The sequence below is a fragment of the Corvus cornix genome, chromosome 17 (genome assembly GCF_000738735.6).
Source record: "Corvus cornix cornix isolate S_Up_H32 chromosome 17, ASM73873v5, whole genome shotgun sequence".
Classification (NCBI taxonomy): Eukaryota; Metazoa; Chordata; class Aves; order Passeriformes; family Corvidae; genus Corvus; species Corvus cornix.
The window spans coordinates 5432001-5459966 of NC_046346.1; the positions used below are offsets into that span (position 1 = coordinate 5432001).

Genomic DNA, 27966 nt, shown 5'->3' on the forward strand with positions numbered 1-27966 from the left:
TATTTGAGGGTTTTTCTTTTCCTGTGTTGACAAAGTGCAATATTTGATGACTCTAACCCCAAATTCTCTGTGACACAGATACCCTAACAATTATAAAATACTTCCAAGCTCGCTCCATAAACCCCTTTGCTGTTGCTATTAGTATGCATTAACATTTTATTGGTGTTACAGGATGAAACATCCAGTCTTGCAGCTCCAGTGGGCTTGGGGATTTCCAGCATCCTGCAATATGTATCCGTGCAGAGGAAATTAAAATGTGGATGGATCAGCAAGATACAGTCAAATCCTCTACAGTAATTTGGAGAAGACTAAACTCTGGTGCTAGTAGAGCATATTCCAAGCTATCTAATAGAGAGTTGATGATCTCTGTAACAGCCTTTTTGTAAGTTTTATTCTCACCTACAAGGGAATTTTTTCAAAGGGGGTATGTAATACCTAAACTAATATTTTTAAAGGTATATGCTCTAAACATGGAAAAGTAAGGCCCTCTGCAGAGCAGTCACTCCAGTGGTCAGCCAGTACCCAACAAAAGAATACACTCTGGTATCTTACAATCTAGCTGGAACTTCTAACCACTACACCAGTCATTTCTCTACAGTTTGTATCATCATAGGACACATAAAGTCTTAGGAATATTGTCATGCTTTGCTCTTTTAGCCACAGTACAACACAGATACCCTTTAGCAGCATCAGCACTTGAAGCCCGAAATGTTGTGTCTACCCAACAACTGTCAGAGCATGGTGCTGGTGTCCAGCATCACATACTTCACCATCTCAAAAAAACCCCCCAACATTTCCACACATAAAACTGGGAGGATTTCATGTTGTCCAAATGGAAAATCTGGGTACCTTGACTTGTGCAGCGCAGTCTGCTTGGGTTTATCTCTCCCAGGTGCCTTAAAACACAGGAGAAGCAATAAAGAACTGATCCTCTGCTTTCTCTCCTTCCTCCATTTATAGGGTCAGCAAAACCTTAATCTACTTTCTAAAAGGAAGAAAAATGTGCTCAGGAGGACTTAACCCTACACCTTGGTGCCCACTGGGTCGGGGCACTGCAGCACCACTCCTACAGGACCCCCCTCCTGAGGACTCTTTTTTCCATGGGTGTGACCACACAAAGCATTAAGGAGCCCAAATTCTAATGTGGGATTTGGATGTTATTTATTATCCGTGTTACAGTTGCAACTGGGAACATGGGGAGGGACTCGTTCCAATTTTAGCGACAAATGCATTAATGCCTTGCATAGAGCTGGCCCATGTAGACATTCCCAAGCCCAGGTTTTTTATAGCAAGCAGAAGCAACCACTCCACCCCCGAAAGGCCTTTTCTAACCTCCAAAAACTGCTCACAGCCTTGTGCTCCTCAGAACAAGCCCATCTCCAAGCTGATGATGCCCATCACGGTTCAGCCCTCACTGATGTGAATCTGATGTGCAGACAGCCCTTTTTCAAGTTGGCTCATACTAGTTTGAAGTTTGGCACCATTTCACAAGACCCTGTGTGTCCCCAGGATGTTCAAGGTGTTTCTCCAATGTCAATGGGCAGAGTGCTCATCCACTGAAGGGGAAGCGAAGTTAAAGGATGAAGATACGTCCTCTTGGCTATTAGAGCATGAAACGACCTCCAAAAGCCCTGTTAAATTCTACATCTGAGCCAGGAGAGTCCTTGTTGAAGCAGCAAGAAGATTCTTCTCAAGCGTACAAGGTTTCCACCAGCATGTTGGCAGCGGTAGAGTCCAGGTTGCTTTAGCAGTTATCATTAACAACCAGTTTCACTTTCTCCAACCCATTTCTGCCTCCTTCCTTCTCTCAGGAAGCCAGTGCAGTTGCACAGACACAGTGCAGAGTCCAGGGCTCTTGTGTGGTTCACCACCAGGTCCTTGGGGTACAAAGTGCATCTTCATCTTGGCAAGTGCCCACTCAGATGTTACAGGTCCTGCTGTGGGGGCTGCTTTGTTTATTCACTCGCAGGATCCCAGCACTGCACAGTGGAACTGAGCCACACACCAGGGACAAGTTAATACAGCAACAATGACATTAAGTAGTTCTATTTTTTATTCTGTTACTTCTATCTCCACATGAGGCTGCTTCACTCAACTCTTACTCCATCACTGGCTGCCACAAGCAATCATTTATGAAGGAGGGCTGTGAAAGAAGAGACAGGGCAAGGCTGATGGCGATTCGTGAAACGCACCCCGTGCGAAGGCAACAGCTGCTAAACAGCAACACGAACTGGCCTACGTATGGCAACCCCAAAGACCCAGCTCTGAAAACTGAATTTTAAAAAAAATGGCTTGGTCAGTGGGCTGAGGGGGAAGATGGCCAGAAACCCACACTACGTCTGCTTCCCCTTCACTGCGCGTCATGTTCGCCAAGGGACACGTTCAAGACGAATTCAAGTGCCTTCAAAGAAAACATTTGTGATCCAAGATGACATTTCTGCTCACCATCCACCCCTCCACACTGCTGCCGCTTTTAGCAACATGCACTCACACAGTTGGCCTGTGTTGATGGAGAAGATGTAACCCAGAGACAAGAAAAGGAGCATTTGCTAAGCACAGCTACGCTACCTCCAACCACTCGTGAGAAGGTCCAGGTTTAATTTAATTGAGGTCTATTATAAATCCAACAAAGCTGCTGAACTACACTGATGCTGGAAGTCCTGAGTCAGCTCCTACAGCAGGACAGGAAAAACATCTGAAGAAAAAGGTTGCAGTTCTCACCCTGCCTCAGAAACAAGGCTCAAACATCCTTTGGTTATGAGAGTCTCTGATCTTCAAGAGGTATTTGCTGGCCTGGGATCAGGCTTTGCACATCACCTACCTGCCAAATCCCAGCTGGGATGGGGGGTGGACACAGCAAAAAAGTTAATAAATAAACCATACAATAAACCAGAAAGACACCTTGGAAGGACACAAAGACAGACCGGATGGAGTTGATCATGCAGTTAAATAATGAATCAAATTTGGTGCAAGCATGAGGTCAACCACCGACATGGCAAGTGCCTCCACAAGGCCTCTTCCCTGTGCCGAAGGCTCCGGCCCTTGGCTTTGCTGGCTCTGCTCCCAAAGCAGGAGCAAACCCAGTCTGAGAGAGACCAACACAGTCACCAGTGCAAAACACAGAAACTTTAATTAAACCTACAACACAGGGGGAGGTGGGAAGTGCTGCTTCAGACACAGAGCAGCCCTGGGTGCTGCCATGCGCGTGGGCAGAGGAGCTGAGCCCCTGGGGGATGTCACTGGGAGCAAGAGGAAGGCAAAGCAAGTGGCTGCCACGTGATGGGGGCACATCCCAAGCAGGCTGATAAGACTCAAATGAGAACTGACATCCCAAAATCTCCAGCAGGACAGATGTGCAGATCTGGGCAAGCAACAAACACAGAGCTGTGCGTGAGCCTCCTCCCTCCGCCTCCACAGGTCCCAAGCCCAGAGACACTGTCCCAAGGAGCAATGCTGCAGCTGCAGGGGAAGGAAGCACCTCTCCACCCTATTTTGGTGCTGTATTCCACATTCCTGGAGTCCCTCCCATGTATCAATGTCAGAACTTCCACCCATCCTTTTGCATGGAAGCCTCATTTCCACAAGACGACCTGGAGAGATGTTTTCCCAACCCTTGGGCAGATAAAGAAAACCAGATGCTTTTGCTCAGCCATTGCTGGCCAGATGCTGCAGAGTCATTTAAAGCATGGGGACACCTGCCAAAAGGCACAGCAATGTGAGGGGACACAGGTGGAGACACTGTGAGTCTCTGCTCCAGGCACGGGCTGCTCCACTGAAGATGGACTCATCAAGTCCCAGCAAGCACACAGATTTCCAGCAACATTCCAGGAGTGGATCCATTTGGAAAGCCAAGACAAAACACATCCCACTTAGGAGTAAAAGAAGACTTAACCCCAGTCTTCCATTTTCATTTAAAATACAAGTTTATAGTGTTGTTTCAGGCAGGTCAAAGGCTCCTTGTCCCCCACCTCCTGCCCAGGGCCAAGCCAGGAGCAGACAGGACAGCTGTAGTGACAGAAAGCTCTGCTTCAGCTCTGTGGACAATTCACCACCTCTTAACTTAGACTCTTTTCTTACTCTCCTTCCCCTGACTGCCTGCAAGAACCTTTGTAAGATGGAATGAGTGGGTCTGTTAAAAATAATTAAAAAAAAAAAATCACAACCAGGTTTCTTCCCCCCACCCCAGCAGTAAAGCAGTGCAGCAGCAAAAGCTGAGCAGCCTGGCTGGGGGCAGCCCCTCCATGGTCTGCAGGAGTGCCAGAGGAAGGATTCCTGCTGCTCCTGATCCCCAGCAAACACCAGTCCAGAGCCATGTCCCTGCCACACCCAGCCTGGGAACCCCAAGAAGAAACATCCCCACTGCAGCTGCAAAGCTGTGCACCACCTTGGACAAGACCTATGGACAGACAGCTCTTCTCAAAACAAGCACCAGCCCTTTCTGCCCTCCAGTGATGCTGCTGGTGTGATCCAGACTACCTGCCTTCAACACACTGCTGCTGGTGGCATTGCAAGTGTGGTCCCTCTACCTGAGATCCAGCACAGCAACACCAGCAGGGAAGGAAAAAGGGAAAGAGCTTTCTCCAGGTATAACCTGCTGTCCTGGGCTATTTATGCTTTTTTTTTCCAGCACGAGTATATAAATGCATGAGAAGCCGCATGCTGCCCCCTCATGCTGCCTGTGCTCCAGGGATGTCCCCCTCGAAGAGCTGGGGATAGTGCTGCTTCGTGAGGAAATTCCTTTGCTATGGGGCTGTCACTACAATTTATGACCAAGCAGGAGCAACCACTGTCACCTTGTGCCACTGAGGCCAGCCCAGCCCCAGGACAGCAAAGCACAGGGAGTGCAGAGGGCAGGTTGGACCCAGGTACGGATGTGTGTGAATGTGTCTGGGTTTGTGCCAGTTTAGAGGGAGCCCAAGCAGTGTCTTTGCATAGCTGTTCCCACAGAGCTGGGCCCCTCCAGGGACCTTGCCTCCAGCTCCAGAGCCAGCTCAGACCCCCACAGCCCAGAAGGTTCCCAGCTTCACCCGAGAGAAGAGGCCCTAGTGGGAAAGGAAGACCCAGGAAACCTTGCAAAAGAGGTGGAGGAAGGGTGCTTTCCTCACCCAGAAAAAGGGAGAGACATACCCTGGGCTTCCACAACCCACAGACATTCCCTGCAACTCCCTTTTCCCATTTCAGACCTCCTGTGCAGGCAAGAGCCGGCTGATAAAGACACGCACAGGCTCACACCTCACCCCGTGCAGTGGTTTCCCAAAGCAAACAGCAACAGGAAACTCCAATGAAATTCAAAAGGGAAATTGCAGTTACCACTGCCCAACACATACACACGTGCCTTCCTCCCCTCCACACCCCTTTCTCTCGGGAAGAAAGCAGAGGGCCTTTGCTGCAGGGCAGCCCCTGCTCAAACCCATCCCCATGCCCGGCAGTCATGCAGATGCGGCACAGAGGAGCAGCACGGCCCCGGCTCAGCCGCTGGCGAGACGTCCCCAGGGTGAGGACGTGCAGGAGGAGCTGCTCCAGGTCCCATCTCCCGTGCCAGGCCGGCGAGTGCTTTGGATCTGTGGTTGCCAATGAGGATGTGCAGGAATGGATGGGCTGGGTGGTGAGGAGGGGGTGAGGGGAGGAGGAAGAGCACTGCGCTGTGCCTCCGCTGCCTCGACTCCTCCTGCGGTCTCCTTAAGATGTCACAGGCTGGATGGGGAGCAGGCTGCCGAACTTAAAGTGCTGGATCACAGGAAACTTCTCCAGGCACTGCAGGAGGGGAGATAAAGAGAGGTGAATTCAGGAGACATTTCCACCTTACACACATAGCCAGAGCCGCATCCTGCCCACAGGGTCAGGAGACAGTGAGCTCAGGGCCACTCAGCTCAGACGAAGGCAGAGGATCAGCCCCATGTCTCCCCCCCTCCCCACATTCCAATCAGGCTTCTCAGGCCAGTAGCACTTCATAACCCCATCCCTTTCCCTTCAGCCAGAGTCTTTTTCTTACTGAAATTCAGGCCTGGAGCATGAGCAGAAGCAGCATGTCTATGTCAGCAGCTTTCTCCCTCACCACTCTCCTTGCTCAAACTGATCTCTTTGAAGAGCTTCACCCCACAAACATTGAGAACTGCAGAATCCCCTGGGGCATCCCCAAGGCCAGTGCCCACACTCTGGGTTTGAGGCACCATTCGGCAGCTGCAAGGCACTGCCCAAACTGCATTCCAGACTCTCGGGTCTTTGATGGACAAGCACCAGTGATTTTGCTGCCATAGTTTAAGATATGATCCTATTTCCAACAACCCCTCAGCCCTGAAATTCTCACCTCCCATTGCAGAGGAATGGATCACAGGTCAGTCATACAGGTCCACTACAAGGCAGATTAGCTCAGAGCTACTTCCTGCAGCTACACCCGAGCTCAGTGTGCAGTGAGCAGGGCTCCGAGGGCACAGCCCCTTCCACTCACCAGCCCAATGGCAGGAAGGTCAGGGACTGTGGTCCATAACCACGTCAGAGTTTGCCAGCACTCACCTGGCAGAGCCACTCAGAACTCTGGTTTTTGAGTCACTGCCGACACAGACTGCCCAAACCTCACAGAGGACACAGAGCAGGCTCAACTCCATCACAGAGACCGCAGCAGTGCATGTTTGCCAACCACAACGTGGTTACAACTCTCTACAGGAAGGAGTCTTGCACTCTCCATGGGGCCAAACTGGACTCGCTGCAGCAAGGGGAGACTCTGGGGCTGGGGAGGAAGCTGTGTGCTCCAGACAGCTCTCACCCCAAGGCAGGACTCGGGCACAGGCACCCTGCCCTCGTGCTGTCGTCACAGGCAAGCGGGAGGATTTGTGCTCAGAAGCCCAGGCCTGCAGTAATCCCTTTGGAGCCAAAGGTCAGGCAACTGGTTCCAAGCACACTGGAGCCAAACCAGTTTGGAGGTGGTGAAAGCACAACACGGCTGTATCCATTCCTGGGGAGTAATAGCCAGGCAGAAACCCACAAATCTCCACAGCAGGGCACCAAGGAGAAGTAAATCCTGAGAGCATCAGGCCACGTCACCTTCAAAGCTTCCTAATGCTCAGAGCTGCTGCCGTCTCTCCACACAACCACTTACACAAACTCTCAGAGGAAGCAGGGCTGGGTAACAGGGACATGAGGGGAGAGCAGAGAGAAATGAACACTGGAGATGCTGACAGCTAGAAATGTCAGCCCAATTAGCTCCAAGGAGTCCCATGGAAGACCAGACTGGTTTGGGCTCCAGGTGAAGAAACCTTACCACCAGTGGGAAGAATAGGTATCCATTCCATGTAACACATCGCCAGCTCAAGAAGAGACAAGCAGAGAAACTTCTCCTATATCCAGAAGGACTGGCACGAGTTTACTGGATTATCAAATGTACCAAGCGACAGGGCCCTCCTTGCATCAGCTGTGGATGAAACTGTATCTAACACTAGCTCAATTTCAGGTTTATTTCTTCTTGCTACCATCTTGATCACACTGAAGGTCTGCTTGGGACTCAACTGGGGAGCAGATTCATGCACCAACTCCAACCTTTAAAGATGGAACTGGAACTAGATTAGTTACAATGGAAAGTATTTCCTGACTGACTGCAGAGAAGGAAAGGTCAGGAGACTCAAAAGCAGGCTCAGGGGAAAAACATCAAGGCTGCTACTTTAACCACACCATTCTGTCAACTTCTTCACTTGCCTTTGATGGAGAGAATAAGAAAAGACCTTGGACTTTCAAGCAAACACGTCTTCACCCATTATATTATAAATAGACACATTCAGGATTTCATAAACACACAGAGCTGAAGACACATTGTCTTCAGTCTACTGCTCATCCACCCTGGAGTGCCTGGTCCAGACCACAGCTCCTGGACACATAGACAAATGTGAGCTTTCTGTCGGCTGTTTAAAGTCACCCCATAGAGGAGACAGAGAAGAGATAAAGCCTTTGGAGTGCTTTTTAAATGAACTAGGTCTGGGGGCTGCCCCACTCCCACCAAGTGGGATTTCTCCTGGTCTGTTTCCAGCAAGTGACCCCGTCCTCTGCTGCTGCCTCCACTCAATCCCGGTCGGCGCCGTCTGGCACCCAGCGCTTTCCAGCCTCCCCAGGCGTGTCACAGAGCTGGAGCCTCCAGATGAGTGTCTGATTTCACCTGATCTAATTGCAATGGGTGATCAGTAGGGCAGGGAGAAGGGAGGGGAAAACAAATAAAACCTGAAATCTTGCTCTCACCTTCGCCAGTTAGACAAAGTGACACCACAACCCCAAACCTTCCCTCTCTTTGCCATCACATGCCCCAGGCTCTGCCACAGAAGCTGCCTGCCTTGAGCTGGACAAAGACCCATGTCAGCACTTGATGGGTGTTGCTGACTTCTCTTCTGCTAATGCTGGCAGTGGTTAATTCCAGAAAGACTGCATTGGTGAAGGCTACACAGAGAGCAGAAATACGCTGGGAGCCAGCAGAAAAGAGACAAGGTCTGTAGCAGTGACTTTGTACCTGGCCTAAGACACCCAGATGGATTCAGTTTGCAAAGGATGAGGGTTCAGTGACTCCTAACCTTGCATCATTCCCAAAAAATCAGCCAAAGAGATCCTCTAGTTGCAAATGTTGGTGTAACCTGCAGGGCCAGGCACACCATAACTGAAAGCTCTGCCCAGCCATGCTGCCATGTGCACATCCACACCCCCATCATCTCCCAAGACAGGCAGGAACTGGCTGAGCAAGCAGCAGGGTAGAAAACTCCCCAGAACAGATTATATCTGAAGATATATCTATTGTAAAGAACCCTGAGGACTCCTAAGCAGGAGTGCCCCCTCTCCTCTGCCCATCCAGGTGAACACAGCTTCCATGCCAGGCCATGCCATGCCAGGAGAGGACAACACTGCACAAGGATCATGTTTTTATGATTAGTCCTTTAAGACCTACAAATATTATTTGAGGCAAAAAAATAAATTTAAAGCTCTTTGGTTGACTCAATGTTTTTTACACTTCAGCCTAAATTAGTGTCATTACCCTTCCCAGCAGTTTTTGCCTTCTCCCTTTGACACAGCTACCTCACAGATATTTCTAGAAACCTACCAGTACTGGATCCAGCATTTTCACACAGAAAATTTTTGCTACTCAAAACAGATTAAGGCCTTTAGAAAAGACCATGTCTTGGGTGCACGCAGAAGAGCCAAAGAATGTCTCAGTCTCTAGAGGATCCCTGAGCTGTGCTGTCTCCAGCCAGGGGATAGATAGATCTGCCAGCACATGGCAGCCCCAAAACGTCAGTGAATGTGTGCACTGCACTGTGGGCTCATCACTGCCAAGCTCCTCCAGCCACAAACAGGTGGGAGCAACCATGGCACAGGGCATGTGGGGCACCAGGCAGGAGCACCTGAACATGCTGGGGAATGTGGGATGCCAGGGGAGTACCCAGCTTGTGAAGGAACTGATCCAAAGGAAAGGAAGGACCACGGCAGGGCTGTTGAGGCAGCAGCAGACCACACTGAAGCTCTAGGTTTTAGAAGACTCATGTTTCACTTTAAAGGCATTCACAGTGCTCCCTTCAGACCCCTCAGCTCTCATACCTTAGCCTCCAGCTGAGGGTTTTTCAGCAGGCAGTGTCTCCAGCCCCTGTGATGGAGCTGCAGCCCAGGGACACCCCTCTCTCCAAGGAGCAGCCCAGAGCACCCCTCCCAGGAGCAGCCAGGCAAGGGGGTCGGCCCCCAGCCCCACTTCTCCTCTTTGGAGGCTGGGAGGAAAATTGAGCTGGGGGTGAGCTGGGGGCGGAAGGAGCCAGTGGGCCTGGGAGTGACACCTCACAGATTAGAGAGGTATGTGGCCTGGAACCTAAACACAGGATGTGCAGTGCAGAGGAAGGGCTGGGGGAGGGAGCGGCCGCTCGGCACAGTTAACCCCTTTGTGCACTGGGCCTGAGCAGAGCTGCCTGCAGAGCCTGTGTGTCCCAGCAACAGGAGCTTGTCCCAGCTCCCAACAGGAGCACGGCTGACACCAGCAGCACTGCAGGGTGTGGGATTAACTCCTTCAGGCACCACCGGTCTCCTCCGGTGCCAGGAGGGAGTTGCACCATCCCTGCTCCTCCAGTGCTTTAGTGCAGCCAGTGCGTCCTGCAGAGCCAGCACCATTCCCTCCGGACTCCCAGATGTGACGGTTCCTGTCCTGCTTCCTCAAATCCAGGGTTAGCTTCAGCAGGAAGGAAGATAAGGGAGAGCCAAAACTGCCCAGTTCTCCAGGTCAGGGTTCGCCAGGAAAGCCTGGGGCAGCGCCAGCAGAGCTGGTGGGTGGAGGGCTGCCAAACCAGGGAGGTGGCTGTGGCCTTGCTGGGTTGGCACACGTCACAGATGGGGCTTGTAGAAAGGGTAAATCAGTAAGAAGCATTCAGCCTGCTCTGGGGCTTTTGAAACATGGGATGGTAATTTAAAATAAGTTTCCTCTAGCTGGTAAAATAGTGGTGGACCAGAAGAACAAGCCGGTCAAGACATTGGCCCTAATTTGGAGATCTGCACTTGCACTATGGTAACACAAGACCTGGCAAAAGTCACGTTTGCAAGGAATGGCCACTTTGGGATTGGTTTTGGGGCAAACACGAGGCAGGAGCTTCCTTCTAGCCAGCAGCACCTGAATGGCCAAGGGCTCCCAAGCCACAGTCAGCAAGAAGTAACAAATAGCTGTGATGGGATCCCCACACCTGGAGCAACACAAGAGCTGACCCATGGTACTGTGGAAGAGAGGAGGTGTGTGGCTGAGCAGCCTCCCCCTGCCCACGGCACTCACCTCTGCCTTGTACATACGGATGAGGCCCTGGTTGACCTTGGACCAGGAGGCCACGGCACTGATGTTCCAGAGCTGGTTGGAGTGCTCAGCAAAGGGGCCTGTCTTCATCTGAAAGAGACCCAAGCACAGGGCTGAGGGAGCCAGGCCAGCCAGGAAGCTCATGCACCAGCAGTGACTCACGCTCACACTCTCTCCAAGCAAACATTCCCACCAAGCCCAGTGACCCACGCACCAGCCACCTCACTGCGTCTTCCCTCCCTCCCTCCATGCTCCCTCCGCTGTGGCCACATTATATGAAACCGTGGCAATCCAGCTCCCCTCCTTCCCTGATAAAATTAAGCCTCTTCCTGCCACGCTTTCCTAATCAGACCTCCCTCTGCACACCTCTCTTTTAATGACTGTATTAAAAAAGCCCCACATAAGTCCTGTTCTCCCCCCGAGTAGAGCTTGGCTCAACGCTGTTCCTATTCTACCCAGAAACCTCCCAGTGCAACACTGCTGGGCTTTCCAAGAAAATGACTCACTCCCCATTCAGATCAACAACAAGCAGCAGCGACAACCGTCGCTGCCTTCCCTGAATACAGAGGGCAGTGCAGGTTGGCAGCAGCTCTGTGTCCACAGCCCACTCCACACCTGCCTCTAGCTGAGGAGGGCTCTAGGGGAAGCAGGAGGGGACACGCTCCCCAAACTAGCTCCAGAGCTGTGAGCTGCTGGCTTGCAGCAGACGCCTTAAATGGTTTTTTAAATTTTTTTTTATACTCCACTGTTTCTCCTCCCAGGGTGAGGAGTTTGGAGAAGGGAGGGCAAGAGGGAAGCTGCAATCAGGGGCAGTTACATGTAGATTCCCTGGGCAGTTGTCTCTTCTTCTCCATGAACAAAAACAGACCCTTAGGGAGAAAAAGAAATACAACACAGCCACTCTGACTGAGCAAAGTTCCCATGACATCAGAAACCACAAGGCCGAAGCTCACGCTAAAGAGGAGCGTGGGGAGAGAGGAATCTCTTGGACTCTCATTCCCGACTTGGGGCTCAAACAACTAACCCCTTCCCTCTGTGCACGCACAGGCCTGGAGAGAGGGTGGGAAAAGTGCCTCCAAAACAACCTCCATGCCCACTAAACAAGCAAGCAAGGCCAAACAATCTGCTTTGGGAAAATGCTGCTGCTTTTCTGCAATGCCTGTGCGACACCAGCCTGCAGCAGAGAAAGAAAGAGAGGGAGAGGGTGGGGGGACCCAAAAACCCCACTGCTTGGAGGATGATGTGCTTCAAACCCACTGGCCTTGGGGTTGGAGCAGCGGGGGAAGTGGGTCTGCAGCTGTGCCTGGTGCCGGGAGAGCGCGGGTGCATCTCCACTTCCCCTCGGAGGTTCCCGTGAGCTGAGGGATGACGGATGAGCTGCTCCCTGTCCCCTCCGCCACACGCTTCCCTCATGGGTACGAGATGAAATGTGCACACACACAAAGCACGGCGCTCCCTGGCAGTGCCAGCACGTTACCCAGCACAGGACTTGGCATCGGCGGGCACCCAAAGCAGTGGCTGCCAGGGAGCTCCGAGCCAGGCAGCTCCATCAGAGCCTCCCCTCTCCACACAGGAGGTTTGGCTGCCTGGGTTTTGAAGCCAAACCTTCCCCCAGCATCCCTGCCCTTCACAGGGCCACAGCTGGCATCAGCCACCACCACCCCACTCTTCTCCCCTTCCCAAGCCAGAGAGCACGGAGGAGGCAGGCACAGCTGGCCAGTCCCACGCTCGTGCCTGGCACAGCCACCACTGTGACCCTCCTCACCCAGGACACCCATTGAGGGATGGCTTGGCTATGGTTTCAAGCTGGGGTGGGAAAAATAAGAGGGATGAGAAGGGGAACAAAAAAAAAAATCATCTCCTTCCAGCCACAAAGGGCGAAGAGGGAGAGCTGGGGGGGAGAGCGAGAGGCGGCAAGCGCGCTGCAGTCCCGCAGTGACCCCAGGGGAACGGAGTGAGTCAGAGCAGCCATATTGAGCAGGAAATTACTCACAGACGTGGCGTTCCTGCCTCTCGGTTCCCAAGAGAATCGGCCTTTTGTAAATGGTTCCTCTGTCAGTGCAGGGGGGAGGGGGACGGCTGAGGCCGTGCTTTCCTGTCAGCTCCTTCCCTTCCAGCAGAAACCCGAGCCCTCCCTTCCCAAATTTAGAAGCCAGATTGAAGCTTGAAATTCCTGCTGCCTGCCCTAAGCTCTCGGAGGAGCATCTGGGCAAGTGCCCCGATCCCCCACAACAGCTGGGGTGTACCCAGCTCCCCTCTTCTGCACACACACAGGCAGCCCTGCATCACTGCCCTCCACAGCCCCTGTGCTCCCAAACCCTCCTCATCCTCACACCTTCAGGTACCCCACACACCCCTTTGGCAGGCAAAGGCAGCAGCAGGGGAACAGTTCGAGTCCCAGCCAGCTCTGCAATCCTCACCCTGTTCCAGAGCCACGTGTTCAGGTCCAAACCCACCCTGCAGATTTTCCAACATCAGGTCAGCTCATGCAAGATTCAGTGCCGTGCCTGGGCACTGCTCTGAGGAGGATGCTGTGGTGGGTTCAGCCTGGACATCATCTTGCTGCTGCTTTAAGAGCCTGGGGTTTAAATACACACGTGGCAAACACCACAACAGCGTATATTCATATTCCTGAAACATCACCTGGGGGCTGAGAGCAGTATCTGCTCAAGAGCATATTCTCTCAGTTGACAGAAAACAACCTTTCTCAGTTGTAGTCTGAAACAAAACCTGCTCTCATGTTGGTAAAATGTACCAGACCCACCAAGGGAACTGTTGTGGTGTTTGTTACATGTTTAACACCTTTAAAGGAGAGCTGTTTCTAGACGACAAGCTCAGAAGAAAATAATATCGTTCATTTATCAAAGTCTTTAATCCCTTCTATCTTTTTTCCCTGCTATTTTGTTTTGTTGTTGTTTTTGGAGAGAAAGCATTTGGAGGGCACTGAGGCTGCCTCGCCCCCCCCTAGTGGCAGTCATGGCCTTCCTGGGCGCTTGGGACGGAAAAACCCCGAGTTTTAAAAGGAAAATCTTTAAAAAATGAAGCAGTACCCGCACGGAGATGCATTGAACATACCATAGATTTGGTAATGCAGGTTGCTGCCGTCCTTTTGAGCTCACGGCAGGAGGGCCAAGAGGGCTCCTTGCCACCAGGTGGCACTGGGGAACTCGGAAGAAACACCGAATTCCATGACCCACAACAAATGCTCGAAAAAGGAACTCAAATCACTTATTTGAAAAGCCTACTAAAAATCTGACTTTCTGCAGGCAGAAGCAGCAGGATGGTGCTGGGTATTTTAAACTTCACCTGTCAACTGGGAGCTGCAGAATCTTCTACACACATTTCAAGAGATGTATGTTTTTAACAGGTCAGTGCACTGTCTGGATATTACAGAGGCCTAAACTAAAATAAATCTTTGACCCTCTTGGCTCCTGATTTCCTGTCCTCATCTTGATCTCTTCCACCAGCACCTCTTTGCTATCCATGGTATGATTTATCTTGGCATTAAGGGTTAAACCCTGTGAGGTGCTGAGTACCAACAAACCCTACCAGATTCAGCAGGACTCGACACAGCACCTCCTGGGGTTTGGGCCAAAGGCTCCTATGAAGATTTCCTACATGAAAGGCTAAGTTCATAGTCTGTAACCTCCCTTCTCATCTAATCACTAAACTAGACAGGCGAGGAGGGGGAAAGCGAACAGAACAAAGGGGAAGAACCGCACTCTGTCCTTCAAAATTAATCCCATCAACTCCCTCTTGCCAGAGACAAGAAATCCCTCACCACAACAGAGCGGGTAGCTCTTGCTCTCCCTGTCCAGACTGTGCAGTGAGGGAACTGGGAGAAACACGGCCAAATCCTCCACTGATGCTGACAGCAGTAAGCCATGAGCTCCCTCACTGAGAAGCAGCCCATGGCTGCCAACGAGCTGAGGATCACCTGCCCCTCTCGCAAGGGTCCTGCAGTGCCTGAGCAGAAACAGTCCTGAGAGTGCTGCCAGCTGAATGAATCTCAGCACCACCTCTGCTCTAGGTCACTTGTAAATAAGGTGCATTTAATGGGCAACTCTTTTGGTAGAAGCTGGAGGAGACAGAGCAGCACAGGAGTTTGGGAGCCTGCCCTAAGCAAGGGGAGGCCCAGGGCTGCCAGGCAGCACCCGAGGGCTGCAGGGAAGGGAGGTTGTCTTGGCAAGCCCAGTCATTTTGCAGCTCCTACTTCATCTTCCTAGTGTATCTGCAGGAAACACTCTTCTCCATCCAAGCTCCCACTGACTGATCCAAGTGATGATCCAAGGTTATTTGTTTGCACTTGTTACAGCTCCCTTCAACTACAACCCACAGCCCATCCAGCTCAATTACACTTTCCTCTCAACATCCCTGTCTCAGCTCATTCAAGGAGAACACCTCAGCCACGCAACAATGGTTCATCTGCACAGTTCCACGAGAGCAAACAAACAGGCAAAGGAGGAAGAGAAAACCACCACCAGAACCAAGTATCTAATGTCAAGAGAACGTCCCTATGGGACAAAGCTTCCATTCCTCACCTCTGTAATGAAGAGGATGCACTCCAGGAACATGAAGTCCTTATGGTTTTCATTTACCACCTTCTCATCAACAAAGTGCCGAGGTTCCAGACTTGGATGGTCTAAAAAGAGTAAGAGACAATAGCAAGTAACCTGTATGGCAAATCCCTCCTGAGACCAAGTTCAACCAGGTGTTGTCCTGCCCCACAAACACAATCCTCCCATCAGAACTCTTTAAAAGGCAGCACAGAGTTGTTCCCTTCTATCTCATCTCCCACTCCAGTGCCTCTGCAGGTACAAAACTCCCCAGAGCAGAAATTGCACTTTTTAGCACCAAAACCAAGACTCTCCTTTTAAAAAGCTTCATTGCAGTCATTGCAATAAAGACAGAAGTACTATACAAGGAAGTCTTCCATCTCCCAACCAGCTTTATTTAGAAAGCTGAGGTAAAAAAAAAAATCCAAGCTCCAAACTCTCCTGCTGTATTATACACAAATCTGACATATTTGAATTTAAAAGTCAGCACCAAGTCCCATCATCTTTAGAACCTAGACAGATGGGGGAAAGGGCAACCTGGGACACAAGAAGATTTTTATTAGTACCTATCAGCTGGGAACTGCCCCATATGAAAGGCAGGAATTGGAAGTCATCCAAGCCCCACACGCCCTGGCTGCCAGCAGGTTCCATCCTGTAGGTCTTCTGCAGTTTTCGCATCACTTCCAGGTACCTGAGACCAAAGAGAAGAGGAAGCATTAAGGCAAGGCCTTCTCCTGTCTTTGACTTATGTGAGGACAAGAACAGTCTGTCTGGGAAAGGACACAACTTTATCACTTGTAAGCAGGACCCCCACATGCAGCAGAGTTCACAGAATATATATTCAGCTCCTTTGCCATAGAAAGCAGCCTGCTGGTACCTCACACCAAACGCACAGAGAAATCCAGTGGCAGGAGTTTATTTCATCTGCAATGTCTTATGTTGGTGCAGATCTTTCCTCATCCCCACTGTTATGTGAAAACACTGACACTTCACATCCCTTCACCAACTTCCAAAAGAGCAGAGTTTTCTGCCTTATGGCAATCACTACTTCCACTTTTCAGGTGGAAAATTAAAGCTGGAAGTACTATCGAAGGAAATTGTTTCCATGCCACCAGTGATATGGCTGGGATTAGATCTCCAGACTCCAAACACCCATTCCACCAGTTTCATCACTATCAACTCTACCTCCTGGGCTGGAAACACATGTAGAGGAGCAGTGGAGGCCTGCCAGTTGCATACATTTTTTTGTTTATGATGCCTGAAGAGATGTTAGATCAGATATTCCTGTCTATCACAAAGCACAGAGCCTCACCCACAGAGCTCAGTAACTTGTGCTCCACTAAAGTAACTTTCCAGAAGGACACTCTGCCTCTGGCAGACAAGGGGCCATCACCTCTTTTGGAGACAGTTATAATGGGTCAGTGTACAGTCCATTAAAAAGTACATCTGCTCCTAATTTTGTCTAAAATTGTCTTCAGCTTTCCCATTCTACCCTTCCCCCCAAACTGCCCAATACTTCCAGCCCTTCTCCTCCCATTACCTCACCTGTTAAACACTTTGAAGACAATGGCCATCTGGTCATCCACTCTGAGCACACCGATTTTGCAGAGGCAGCAGAGAAAGGCTGCAAATGCAGCTTCGTGCCCTGGAGTTAAAAGACACAAAGAGACATGACACAGCTGTCTCTGGCCCCCAGGACAACCTTTCTGTGGGCACCACAACAGCTCTTCAGAAATCACAGCAGTCACAGTCTGCTCTCAACCCTGTTGTCACTGTTAATGCCATGAGCCGACAATATTTCATCCCCCTGCAGCACCCACCCAAATTATACCTTCTAGACCTTCATAAGGTGATCACGAACTTTGAGAAAAGAAGAAGTTCTTAAGGAAAAACAGCTCCAACTGGGCATGCTGGGAGCAAGGCAGGGACTTTCCCAGGAGCTTGCCACAGCAGGGGAAGTGGAGCACTGCAGAGTCATCTGCTCAGGGGATGCAAGAAAACCTCACATCTGCAAGCAAACAAATTTCCTCCTGCTTCAAAAATATCTCAGAGTCAGAAGGATGTAGATCCCATGACACTGCCAGAACAGTCTGTCCCAGAAGGTACTGGGATCTCAGGCTGAGCCTCTACAGCTTGGTCCTCCAGCAAACAGCAAGGAAAAGAAACAAACAGCAAACCCAGAAATGTGTTTTAGTGGGAAGGACTGTGGAAGAAGGGAGAGTACAAGATCAGCAGCTCCGCACAATGGGCAGGTGCAGCTGCTGGTGTAGGATAAAATGCACCCATAGTCTGGACACCGTGAGCTGGGACATGGGCCCCTGGCTTGGGCCACACGGGATGGGAGGAGAGGTTGAATTTCCTTCTCTGAGCTGACCAAACCCCATCCATCGAGTCCCTTTCCAAGGACAACATCTCCCCCTGGTGCCAGTGAGCCGCAGCCAGCACTGCACAGCCTCCAATCCTTTAAAGCCTTTATCCATGGCCTCCTCTTCCTCTCCCTGACCAAGTCCAAAGTCATGTTTCCTTACACTCACAGCATCCTGCTCTCCTGCCTTTTGGTGAGGACACACCTATCCTCCAGAGAGGAGCAGAGCACATAGACAATTCTGTATTTAGTTCTCACTGAAGCCTGTGTGGTTACTTCAACCTGCAATTCAGTATCTCCTCAGGTGCTTCTACCTTCTGATTTCCAAGTCCCTCTGTAAGCAGTGATTCCCTTCTAGGGACCACCAGGCCATTATGATGTCCCTCTAGGGACACCTCCCACTGAACATGAACATGTTTCTCACTCTAGTTCCAATTCAAGCCAGTATATTTTATCCCTTTAAACTGCCTGCTGCAGGACTGCTGCATGCAGTGAAGCAGGTCCTACAGCTCATCCCAGAACAGCTTGGTTCCCATTTCCTTGGATGAGATGTGAAAGGGTGTCACAGCTCTAGCACAGCTCCCAGCCCCAGCTCTCAGTCACAGCCCACACAGGGCAGAGGGGTGAGGGGGCCCTAGAAGGAAGGTGTTCATTTCAAGCTGGCACTAAAAATAGTGGTAATGATATACTTAAATAAATACAGCACCCGACTCCAAAGGGTCCCTTCCCAACAAACCCAGCCTCGGCCAGTGTGCAAGCCCAGGTACCTGTGCCGTAGTCAATGCGGGTGGAGTTGCCCACAGATTCCTTCAGGTACACAGCCACTTCAGGGGCAGCATCAGCCAAATGCTTGGGAATCACTGCTGACACCAACTTTTCCGCCTCCTGAAAGACATAAAAGACTCCCCCAAATGAGCACCTGTCACCGTCCCCAGGGACAAGGCACCCTGTGCTCAGATGCTGTCACAGAGTGAGGGCTGCAATGGTGCTCTGCAATGCCCAGAGGCAGCACGAGAGACAAGCAAATTCTCCTGTTGGAGAAGTCATCTCCAGAGATGGAACAAGTCAGGGAGAGCTTGTCCTGAGACCTATTCAGGCCACGCACATCCTGTAAGACAGAAAAGCCTCATCACCCACGTACATTGACCCAGTTACCCACTGAGCCATCTCCAGGACAAAAGCACCACTAGAGCAGCAGAGCAGCTGCAAGGCCACTGCTGTGGGGACTTGGGGCTGTGCCACCCACAGAGCTTGGTGCAGGGCAAGTGCTCTGAGCTGAAGGAATTCGAGCAGTTTTCCCCAGTCTTTCTCTCATTTTGTGACACAGTGGGCAGTTACAAAGCAAAGGAATTCCTTGGGCTTGGACAGCCCTTGTAGCTCATCCAGAACTTGGAGACCCAGCCAAGAGCATTTACATGGCCCATATGCTCTCACAAGAGGAAAAGACAGCACCAAGTCAGGGGCAAACGATGCATATCAAGAGGTGGATCCTTCAAGGCTTATCCGAGCAATTCCTCTGTGAGCTGCTTGGCTGCCACACAGTGACAGAGCCATTCTCCCACCCCTGCTGGGCACACTGCCCTTCTGTGGGAGCTGCAGGTAACACTGCTCACCTGGTCCAGTTTGGCGTACCAGGTCCTGAAGGCTTTGTTCCCAAAGCGAGAAGGTTGATCCACTGGTGGGGTTTCATCAATCCATCTGTCAAGGGTGTTCAGCAGAGCCACCAGCTTTTCAATGGGCTACAGAGAGCAAGAGGGTGAGGGGTCACAGTGATATAAAATAGCAGTCCCTCAGTCTCCAACATCTCTCCCCTTGATGGGAGTCATTAAAGCCCACACCATTCTTCCCAAGAGGGCACGTGGAAATGGGCTGTGCCAACCCTCCTCAAAATGCAGAGGGGACAGAAAAACCATTCTTCCCTGCAGGAGATCAGTCCAGTACAAAGACCAGCCTGAGGCAGACTGAGCCCCAGTCACCCACACAGTCTTTCATGAGCTGTAACAGCACCATGCTCCAAAATCTCTTGGAGAAGAGCTACAGCAAGCTCCCAGCTGTAGAACAGCCCTCACAGGATTGAGAGGCAGGGAAGTGCTACACAATTTGGGGACCTCCAACATATAACTCAGGCTCTACATCTTAAGGGTCCTGCCTTCCCCACAGGATAAAGAATAGCATGTATACAGTGCTATGCATCCTCACCAGTGGCTGATGATGTGATTTAAAGGCCCTCCCTAAGTGTCTCTCAGTAGCCAGGATTAGCAGCAGATGCTGTTAAACCACGACACATTTGTACAGCAAGTCAACCCTCTCAGCATGATTCCTGTTGCTTCAAACTCCTACCAGCCAGACCACCAGGCAGCTCCAGCCCAGGGACACCCACTGCATGTGGCAAAACACAACCTATCCAGGGGAAGAGGCAGCCTGGTTTGCCCATCAGTGCTCTCATCAGAGTAGGAATGAGAAGCTCTCAGAGAAATGTCTCGATTCAAACACAAAGCTGATGGGAAGACAGCAACAACAGCAAGACCACAGCGATGTTTCTCACACCCAGTGCTGGAAGTGAGGGACCCACGTAGGATGTATGAGAGTGGCCATGAAGAAAGAGAAAAGAGGTGCAGCAGGTGACATAGCACAGTGTCTCCAGCTGTGCTGTCAGACCAGGGCTGGCCAGTGCACACCCTCTCCCTGCCTGGCCCAAATGGCTGGGGAACACCTACAACCCCCGTACCATGAGGCAACACCACAGGCAGCACTTTTAGCAGCTCCAGACAGTTTCAGGAGGCTCTGCTGACAACTGGTCAAGCCTGCCAGAGGCTCTGGGATCCTCCTTGCCTGACTCCAAGCAGCTGGAGAGCTGTCAGCCGCCACAGCAGCTGGCCAGGCCCCGGGCAATGTAGGCTCCTCTGTCTCGAGAGGGGATTCCTCCTTCAAGGGGACAAAGAGGACAGCAGAAGCGGCGGCTGGTTTGACTTTGCTGGAGGCATCGACCGTGTGAAGCTGGCTGGTCTCCTGGGCTGTGGTTCAATTCTTCACGCTGCTGACGGGAGGACAAGGAAACAGCAGAGCCCAGCAAGTTTCCAGCCCTTGAAGTGCCACTTGAAGGAGGTGGGCAGAGCCAGGCATGGCAGAGCTGTGCTGCCAGTGAACCAGCTGCAGGTTGCTGCTGGGAGGAAGGGTCTCATGGCAGACACAGCCTCCCACAAACAGTGACTCCTGAGGTGCCACCCCAAGGACATGGTGGGAACAAGCAGGAGAGGGATCCTCCCACCCCAGGAACTCGACATTTGGCCACTGAGGCAGACAAGAGACTGGGACAAGACCTGAGCACACCGAGAACACAAAAAAGCCAAGGGACGAGACGGCCTAAAGCTCTGGGTGGCCCTGGAGGCACTAACAGGCCAGTGCCCCAGATGCATGTGGACCAAAGCAGCACAGCCCCCTCTGCTCCAGCTCCCTGCTCCCAAAACACCGTAGGAAACAAACACATTCCCATTGCACTGGGCCAGGTTTGGACTCAGCCCTACTCCTTCCTGGCTATTGCATTCCCCTCCAATTAAGCAACAGCATCCCCAGCACTGGGTTGCATTAAATAATTAAATCGTGCTGGTGATTTATCCGCCGGCACCAGCAGCTCATTATGAGCAGCCACCGTATTTCAAACCCTCTCCACGAGCACTCGGTGCTGCCTGGATAAATGGCTGGCACGGACCAGCTCCTTCCCTGGGGAGCAGAGTCCAACCTCCCCTTCCCCACTCGCTGGTTTTAAAGGGATTAAAAGCCCAGCCCCACTGAACACGGGAGAGCAGGACCCAGCTGTCGGCTCAGCCACACCAATAAATAATTAAAGAGATGCGGCTCATTTTGGGCTCAAGGCCCTTTGAAAAGGGGGTAACTAAAAGAAGCAGCTTCCCATTGTCCAGCAGAGGAAGCCTGTACATCCAGGGCTGACCCCTGTGGGGGAGAAAGGAGCTTATGGGAACACAGCCATCAGCACACCACTGCAGCCTGTTTTGCCTGGCTGGGTTTTTAAGCTCTATTTTTGCTTTACCTTTCCAGTGATCAAAGCAAGGACAGCCTCCCCCCTGCTCTCCTTGCTCTTCCTGTTGTGCTGATTTTGCATCTCCTTGACCCTGAGTCTGCCACCAGTCCCAAAGGCAAACCACAGGGTTTCCTACAGAGCAGAGACCTGTCAGCAGCTCTCAAGAGCAGGGGCCAGGCAGACAGAGGTGCTGAGGAGGCATCACAGCAGCCAAAGCTGCCCATGGGAACCAACTCTCCCCCTCCTGGCTCCTCAGGTCCTGTCAGAATGGGGAGCTGCTAAAATCAGCATTTGCTGCTTCCTCCACTTCCTTCCTGGAAGCAGAGCAAAGCCACAAGATTGACCAGTTTCCCCCAGTGCATTGGGCTGTTTGAAGGGAAGTTCTGCTCCTTGCATGGCCAAAATTAACCTCCTCCTCCTCACTGCACTGCTCCTCTGATCCAAGTCACTGCCCCAGACTGCAGCCCCAGCAGTTGCTGATGGATCCCCACGTGGAAAGCACTCCCTCCAGGAGGGGAAGGCAGGTCACAGCCTATCACTCACACAACCTTGTGCCAGACACAGTGTCTGTGCCAGAGTCTGCTATCAGAGCCTGTCAGATGCCTCCAGCAAACCCTGGACAGCTCCACGCAATGTGCCAGTAGCAGCAGCGCAAGCTCAGCAAGTCTCCAAGGGGGCTCAGCCCCCACAGGATCCAGCTCCTGCTCCAGCAGAAAGGTTGGTATCGACACACACTCTCTGGAAATCACTAAGCTGTCTCTTTCAAAGCAGAGCAGACCATACTTCCATTTTTTATTCCATGGCAAAGCAATACCAGTAAGTCACAGAGAGGATATGCATTCAGCAGAAAGGATTCCAGGAGGTCATTTGCCAAAGGAAGGTGCCCCTGGCATTTGATCAGGGAGGAAGATGGGATGGCACAAAAGCACATCGGCAGCAGGTACAGCAAAAGAGAAGAAAGCCGGGCAGAGATGCAAGAAGAGGCCACGAGGGGCTGAGCCTTTAAAAGCACAGATAAGCAGTTTGATCTACAAAGGAGCCTATGTGAACAAGCAACCTCATCAACAAGACAACCCTGGGGATGCTCCACCTGTGCCTCAAGTCACAGGCTTCTGCTCTCCTCAGTGTGTGGGGAATGAGATTTGTTCCCTGCTACTTCCCAGGCAGTTGGGATTGTGTCTCTTGTTTGTTACTTGGACTGGGACCATGGATGGAAAACATTCACTCCAAGAGGGCTCTTCTGCAGGCACAGCCCTGGTACAGCTTTTCCTGACAGCTCAAAGGGCTTGTCGAAGAGGGTTGGGTTCCTCCCCCCCCCACTTTGTTTTATTCATTTTTAATGCTCTGTTTCCCTAGAAGTGCTCTGTGAATGGTTGGGAACAAGCGAGATCATGACAAAGACAAAACTCAAAGGTGAAATGCAAGGAACAAAAAGGGAGCACAAAGCCTGTTAGGGAGAGACTCATTATCCCTGATCCCCTCCATGAACTACAGGGGAGATTCTCATTCACACACTGGCTCCTAGAAGGGACGGCTGGACTTAACACAGTACTTCAAACATGAAGACTGGATTAAACACCGTCATCAGCTGCCTTCCCACATCAGAATGAAGCTATAAACACAGGGCCCAGTCTGCTGCCCATTTTGCCTAGATCTTTATATACCACTCTCAGCTTTCTTGCACAACCCTGATCAGTAAAAATGTACCCAAGAATCTCTTCACTGCAGCGCAGAACAAGGGAGGGGGATCCAGTGTGCAACAAGGAAGCAAAGCTGGTGGCCAGTGTGTGCTCTGTGGATTGGCAGCACCCAGAGAACCCTCAGGGCAGCAGTGACACCACTGAGGGTGCCTGCCCTTTCCCTCTGGCTCCAAGTGATCTCACTGTGCTCTGAGAAGGTGAACAGCCATTAAAATTGGCTATGGCAGCAGGCAGAGACAAGTGACACCCATATTCATGCAAGGGAAAAACCAGGTGCTTTCTGCTTAACACCTTGGAAGGGGCGATCCTGCCCCACAGTTTAAACCTCCCAGCCCAGCTGCAATCTCTCAGCCCAACCCAGCACCCCTGTGAGCTCTGCAGCCCCTGGGACCTTTAGCACGACCCTGGGCAGGGCAGGTACAGCCAGTGACACACCCTGAGATCACAGCTGTCAAACCAGAGCTTGCACAGTGTAGCTACAGCCTGGGCTGAGGAGATCGGTGCCGCTAACACAGTCTGAGCAATGAGGAGGGACAGGAAGAGAAGTGGTTTGCCCACAGATTTTCCTACAGAAAAACCACTTGGGGAACAGGAATGGTACAGACATCCCAGCCTTTTGCCTGCAAGCAGGAGGGAATATCACATCTTCAAAGCATCACTGGTTCCCCACCAGCTTCTGCCCACTTGCTCAATTTCCTGTCCACCAAGCACATCCAGAGTCTCTGCATCCAGTGGGAAGATGGCACCCTGACATTTGCATCCCCAACCATAACCCAACCACATTCATTCTCCCTTGGCTCCCAGATAAGCTACCAATTCATTCCTCACCCACAAAATACTCACTGTAGAGCCAAAAAAAAAAAAAAAAAAAAAAAAAAAGGCAGGAAAGGAGTAACAAGAGGATCCAAACTCTTCTCCTACCTCTGAAACTTTGTATTCACAGGTCAGCTTCTTGCCCCTGACGCCTTCGTTCAGAGTGAGGATGAAGCCCATGTAGTCTGCGTATGCCTGTGAACACAGTGAGACCGCAGAGCTTCAGTGAGAGCCCAGGCTCTGTCTGAGCACAAAACACAGCACAGGAGCATCCTGCACCCCAAGAGAACCTTTCCCAATACACAACACTGCTTCCTTGGAGACACTCAGGAGTGCAGGGCTTGCTGTGAAGTTACTGCTCTTTTTGGCAGCCCTGGCAGCGGAAGGCAGGTGGCGATTGCATCGCTGCGAAAATTACAGAAAGGAGAATCCTAAAAATGCTCACACTGACCCCAAAATCATTCCCTCAGCTCCTATCAGGTCAAATTCAAACTCCTCAATTCTGCAGAGTCTCAGCTGTGCCCAGGCACCCTGCTCTGCACTGCTCCTCCCAGACCTGTGCTGTTATCTTCCCTTTCGCCCTCAGACTCTTCCCCCGTGCTCACACATGATAGGGAAGTGGGAGACAGCCCAGGCTCCTCACTCCTCCTCTCTTTAAATTTGTTGCTTTGGATGCATCATCTCCAGTGCAGCTCCACAGCAGCAGAATGCCACTTCTCCCTCCCTGCATCGAAATCCTGACCAGGTGCAACACCTTTAAACCCAGGAGACTTAAATTGGAAGCTGCACCCAGAGGTTTGCTTGACACCTGGCTATAACCTCAGCTTCTCTCAAGACATCTCACGTCAGTCATCAAGCAAGAATTTGCTCCTAAGAGGTGGGACAGGTCTGGGCCAACACCCCAATCCCTCAAAGGCAGAGAGGGAATAACCTACTTGTTCCACCAGCTCCACAAAGGCTGTAAACAAAAATTATCTGGGAAATTGAAGGGCTCGGCTCTAGAGTCCTTTCCAGAACAGCACAGTGGGAAGGAGCCAGCCCAGGCTGGTGCTACCAGGGCCAGGCAGCAGAACCATGTTTAAGGTGAGCTCAAACAGGGCTGGGTAAATCTAGTTTGGTTATAAAGTACAGGCTAGGTAGAATGAAACAGTCACCAGCTGCTCATCCAACTTGCTGGGAGGGAGCAGTAATCATTAGCGCCAAGTAATTTTCCTACAAACGAGCACCAACTCTTCTGCTTTAAAACACAAATTCAATTATTTCCCATTCTTTCCCCAAACCTCCTTTACTTCCTGGCTGTTCCCAGGCCAGACCTGGCTGCCACCAAAAGATCAGCAGCACTTGCCAGTCTTCCCTGTCCCCAGAGCCGTACCTGAGATCGCTTCCACTTGGCCATGTCAGAAACCACATTTATCTCCTTTTTGGGGACCATGAAGCATTGCTGGACAGGAGGAGCCACCTCCTCAGAGGCACCTGGGAGATGCAAAAGAGAGGTAAGACACAGGCACTGGAGAAGGAGAAATCCTCTATTTTTCTTTCTTAAAAATGAACATTTGTTTCTCAGGAGATACAAAGCACACAAATCCATCCCAGCTGGGCAGTAATCTCACCAAGTCCTCCTCACCAACATCCACCCAATCCATGGATAACATCCTCCTAAGGACACTGCAAGCCTTCAGAAAGAAGCAGTATGTCTGTTTTCATTGTTAAAGATGCATTTTCCATTCAGACAGAGAGACTGGTGCAGGAGATAACAAAGGCAACATCCAGCCAGTTTAATTATTTCTGTCTAGTGCAGCCAAGCCTCAGGTCATGCTGAAGCACTGAGCTCTCCTACAAACTAACTCTGCCTTGTTTTTAGGTGTTAAGCCTGACCTTCATTCCTCTAGAAAGGATAATTCCTGCATGGACAAGCTGGAGCAGTGCAGCAAATGCAGCCCAGAGCCATAGCCCTGGTCCAGGCAGCACCAGGGCTTGGGGGATGATGGGACACAGCCTCTTTCATGTGGAAACTGTGAAGATCATTTAATTTCAAAGCTCTCTCAGAGCCCAGGATGCAATATTTAATGCAAATGTGAGTTGCTAATGAACTAGAGGGGCTCTTCGCCCCAGCAACAGAACCCAGGTCCCAACCTGCAGAACCACAAAAGCTCCAAGAGATTTAAAGTAATTTGTATTATGCTGCTGTAAGTGCAACTTTAAATAGCAAGAGGCAGTGCAGAGAGCAATGTCAAGGAACCTGGGCACTAATGTCAATTTATGAATCCTGTCAGAGTCACTCAGTCCACCTTTTTAATCGCAGAAAATCTGCAGTCACTTATTCAGCACCAGCTGTCCTGACACACTCCAGCAACTGCTCTCCACTACCCAGCCAGTTCAGGCACTGTCTCCCTAACAAATACCACCAAACTCCAACTCCTTAAAATATCATCAGCTGCATTTACAGAGAAAACACCATCCAGAAGCATCAGCAGCCTTTTCCACAGTGCTCTCTAGCAGGCAGATCAGATTAAACAGAATCCAAAGTCCCAAGAACCACACAGAGTCTGCTACAGATTTGTCATACAACCTTTGACAGTCATTTGACTTCTCTGCCTTTCACATTCCCCATGCACAGAATAAATTCAACCTCATTTCCTGGCCTGGATGTTGTGATGTTCAGCTCATTCCTGCAATAGTTACACCAAAACTTCCAGCATGAGAGGAACAGCACGTGATGAAATTAAATGACAGACAGGTGTGTCCCTCTTCTGAAAATTCAGCACACAACTCACAGCGACTAGCACCGTAACAACGGAGCTCTGCTTTTAAGAGTTTATAACATGAAAACAATGAGAAACTCCCAAGCAGTGATGTGAAAAGGCAAACACTGACATGTCCATGATCACGACAAGTGCAGGTGACACATAAATCCCAGGGCAGTGTCCTGATCTGGGTGTTTGCCCTTAACAGAACTCCTTTCATTCCTCTGCGTTTGTTTCTCAGCCATCAATGCTTCTGACCCACACTTTGTGCAACTCCTCTTGGTGAGGAGACCAGGAATACTCAAGGAAGGAAACAGTGAGGGCTGCAGGGGTTACAGTATTCTGGGATGAATACATAGGAGTCCAAATCTACTGGTGTGATAGAGACGGGAGCGCGGCGGGTCAGCTTTATAACGAGAAGCAGCTTGGCCAGAGGGGACACTTTCAGGCTAATGTCATGGTGTGGGGAGGGGGAGTCAAGCCCCAACCTTCTAGAGCGCCAAAAGCCACCCAGCTCAGCACGAGAACCAGTCACAAGACCAGGCTGGGGCTCACAGGGATCCCGCATCCAGAGGCCCAGTCCCGACCACCCACCTCGCTCTGGGGTGGTGCCGAGACTCGGGGCCCCAGGCCCTCCACACCCTCAGCAGACAGCCCCCTCCCATCCTCTCCGCGGGCCGGGCGCTGCTGCCACCGCCCCCCCCCCCGCAGCCCAGGCCCGGCGCCCTCGGCCCCGCACCCCCGGAGCGCGGGCCCTGCGCTGGAGCTCCCCGGCCCCGAGCACGCCCCTGAGAGGCCCAGAGCGCAGCCCACAGCCCCGCGGTTCCCGGAACCCCCGGGCCGCCCCTCACCTGCCCGCCGCTCGCTCTCTGCCATCTTCCCGCAGCCCGGCCCGGCCGCCCCTCACCTCCCACCTCCACGCACGCCGAAGCCGCCGGCGGCCATCTTTGAGCAGGGCAC

At 51.5% G+C, this 27966-nt stretch overlaps 1 protein-coding gene across 1 annotated transcript; it reads right to left on the reverse strand.

Moving 5' to 3' along the window:
- Positions 1–1144: 1144 nt before the first annotated feature.
- Positions 1145–27944, reverse strand: PTPA (protein phosphatase 2 phosphatase activator). The gene is made up of 10 exons (XM_039561477.1): positions 27858–27944; positions 25635–25735; positions 24371–24457; positions 19324–19449; positions 18478–18595; positions 16891–16990; positions 15912–16036; positions 15331–15431; positions 10772–10879; positions 1145–5754 (listed from the first exon to the last, which is right to left on the reverse strand). The coding sequence occupies exons 1-10, from the start codon at positions 27880–27882 to the stop codon at positions 5680–5682; spliced, it is 966 nt and encodes a 321-aa protein (XP_039417411.1). The 5' UTR covers positions 27883–27944; the 3' UTR covers positions 1145–5679.
- Between the last annotated feature and the right edge of the window lie 22 nt (positions 27945–27966).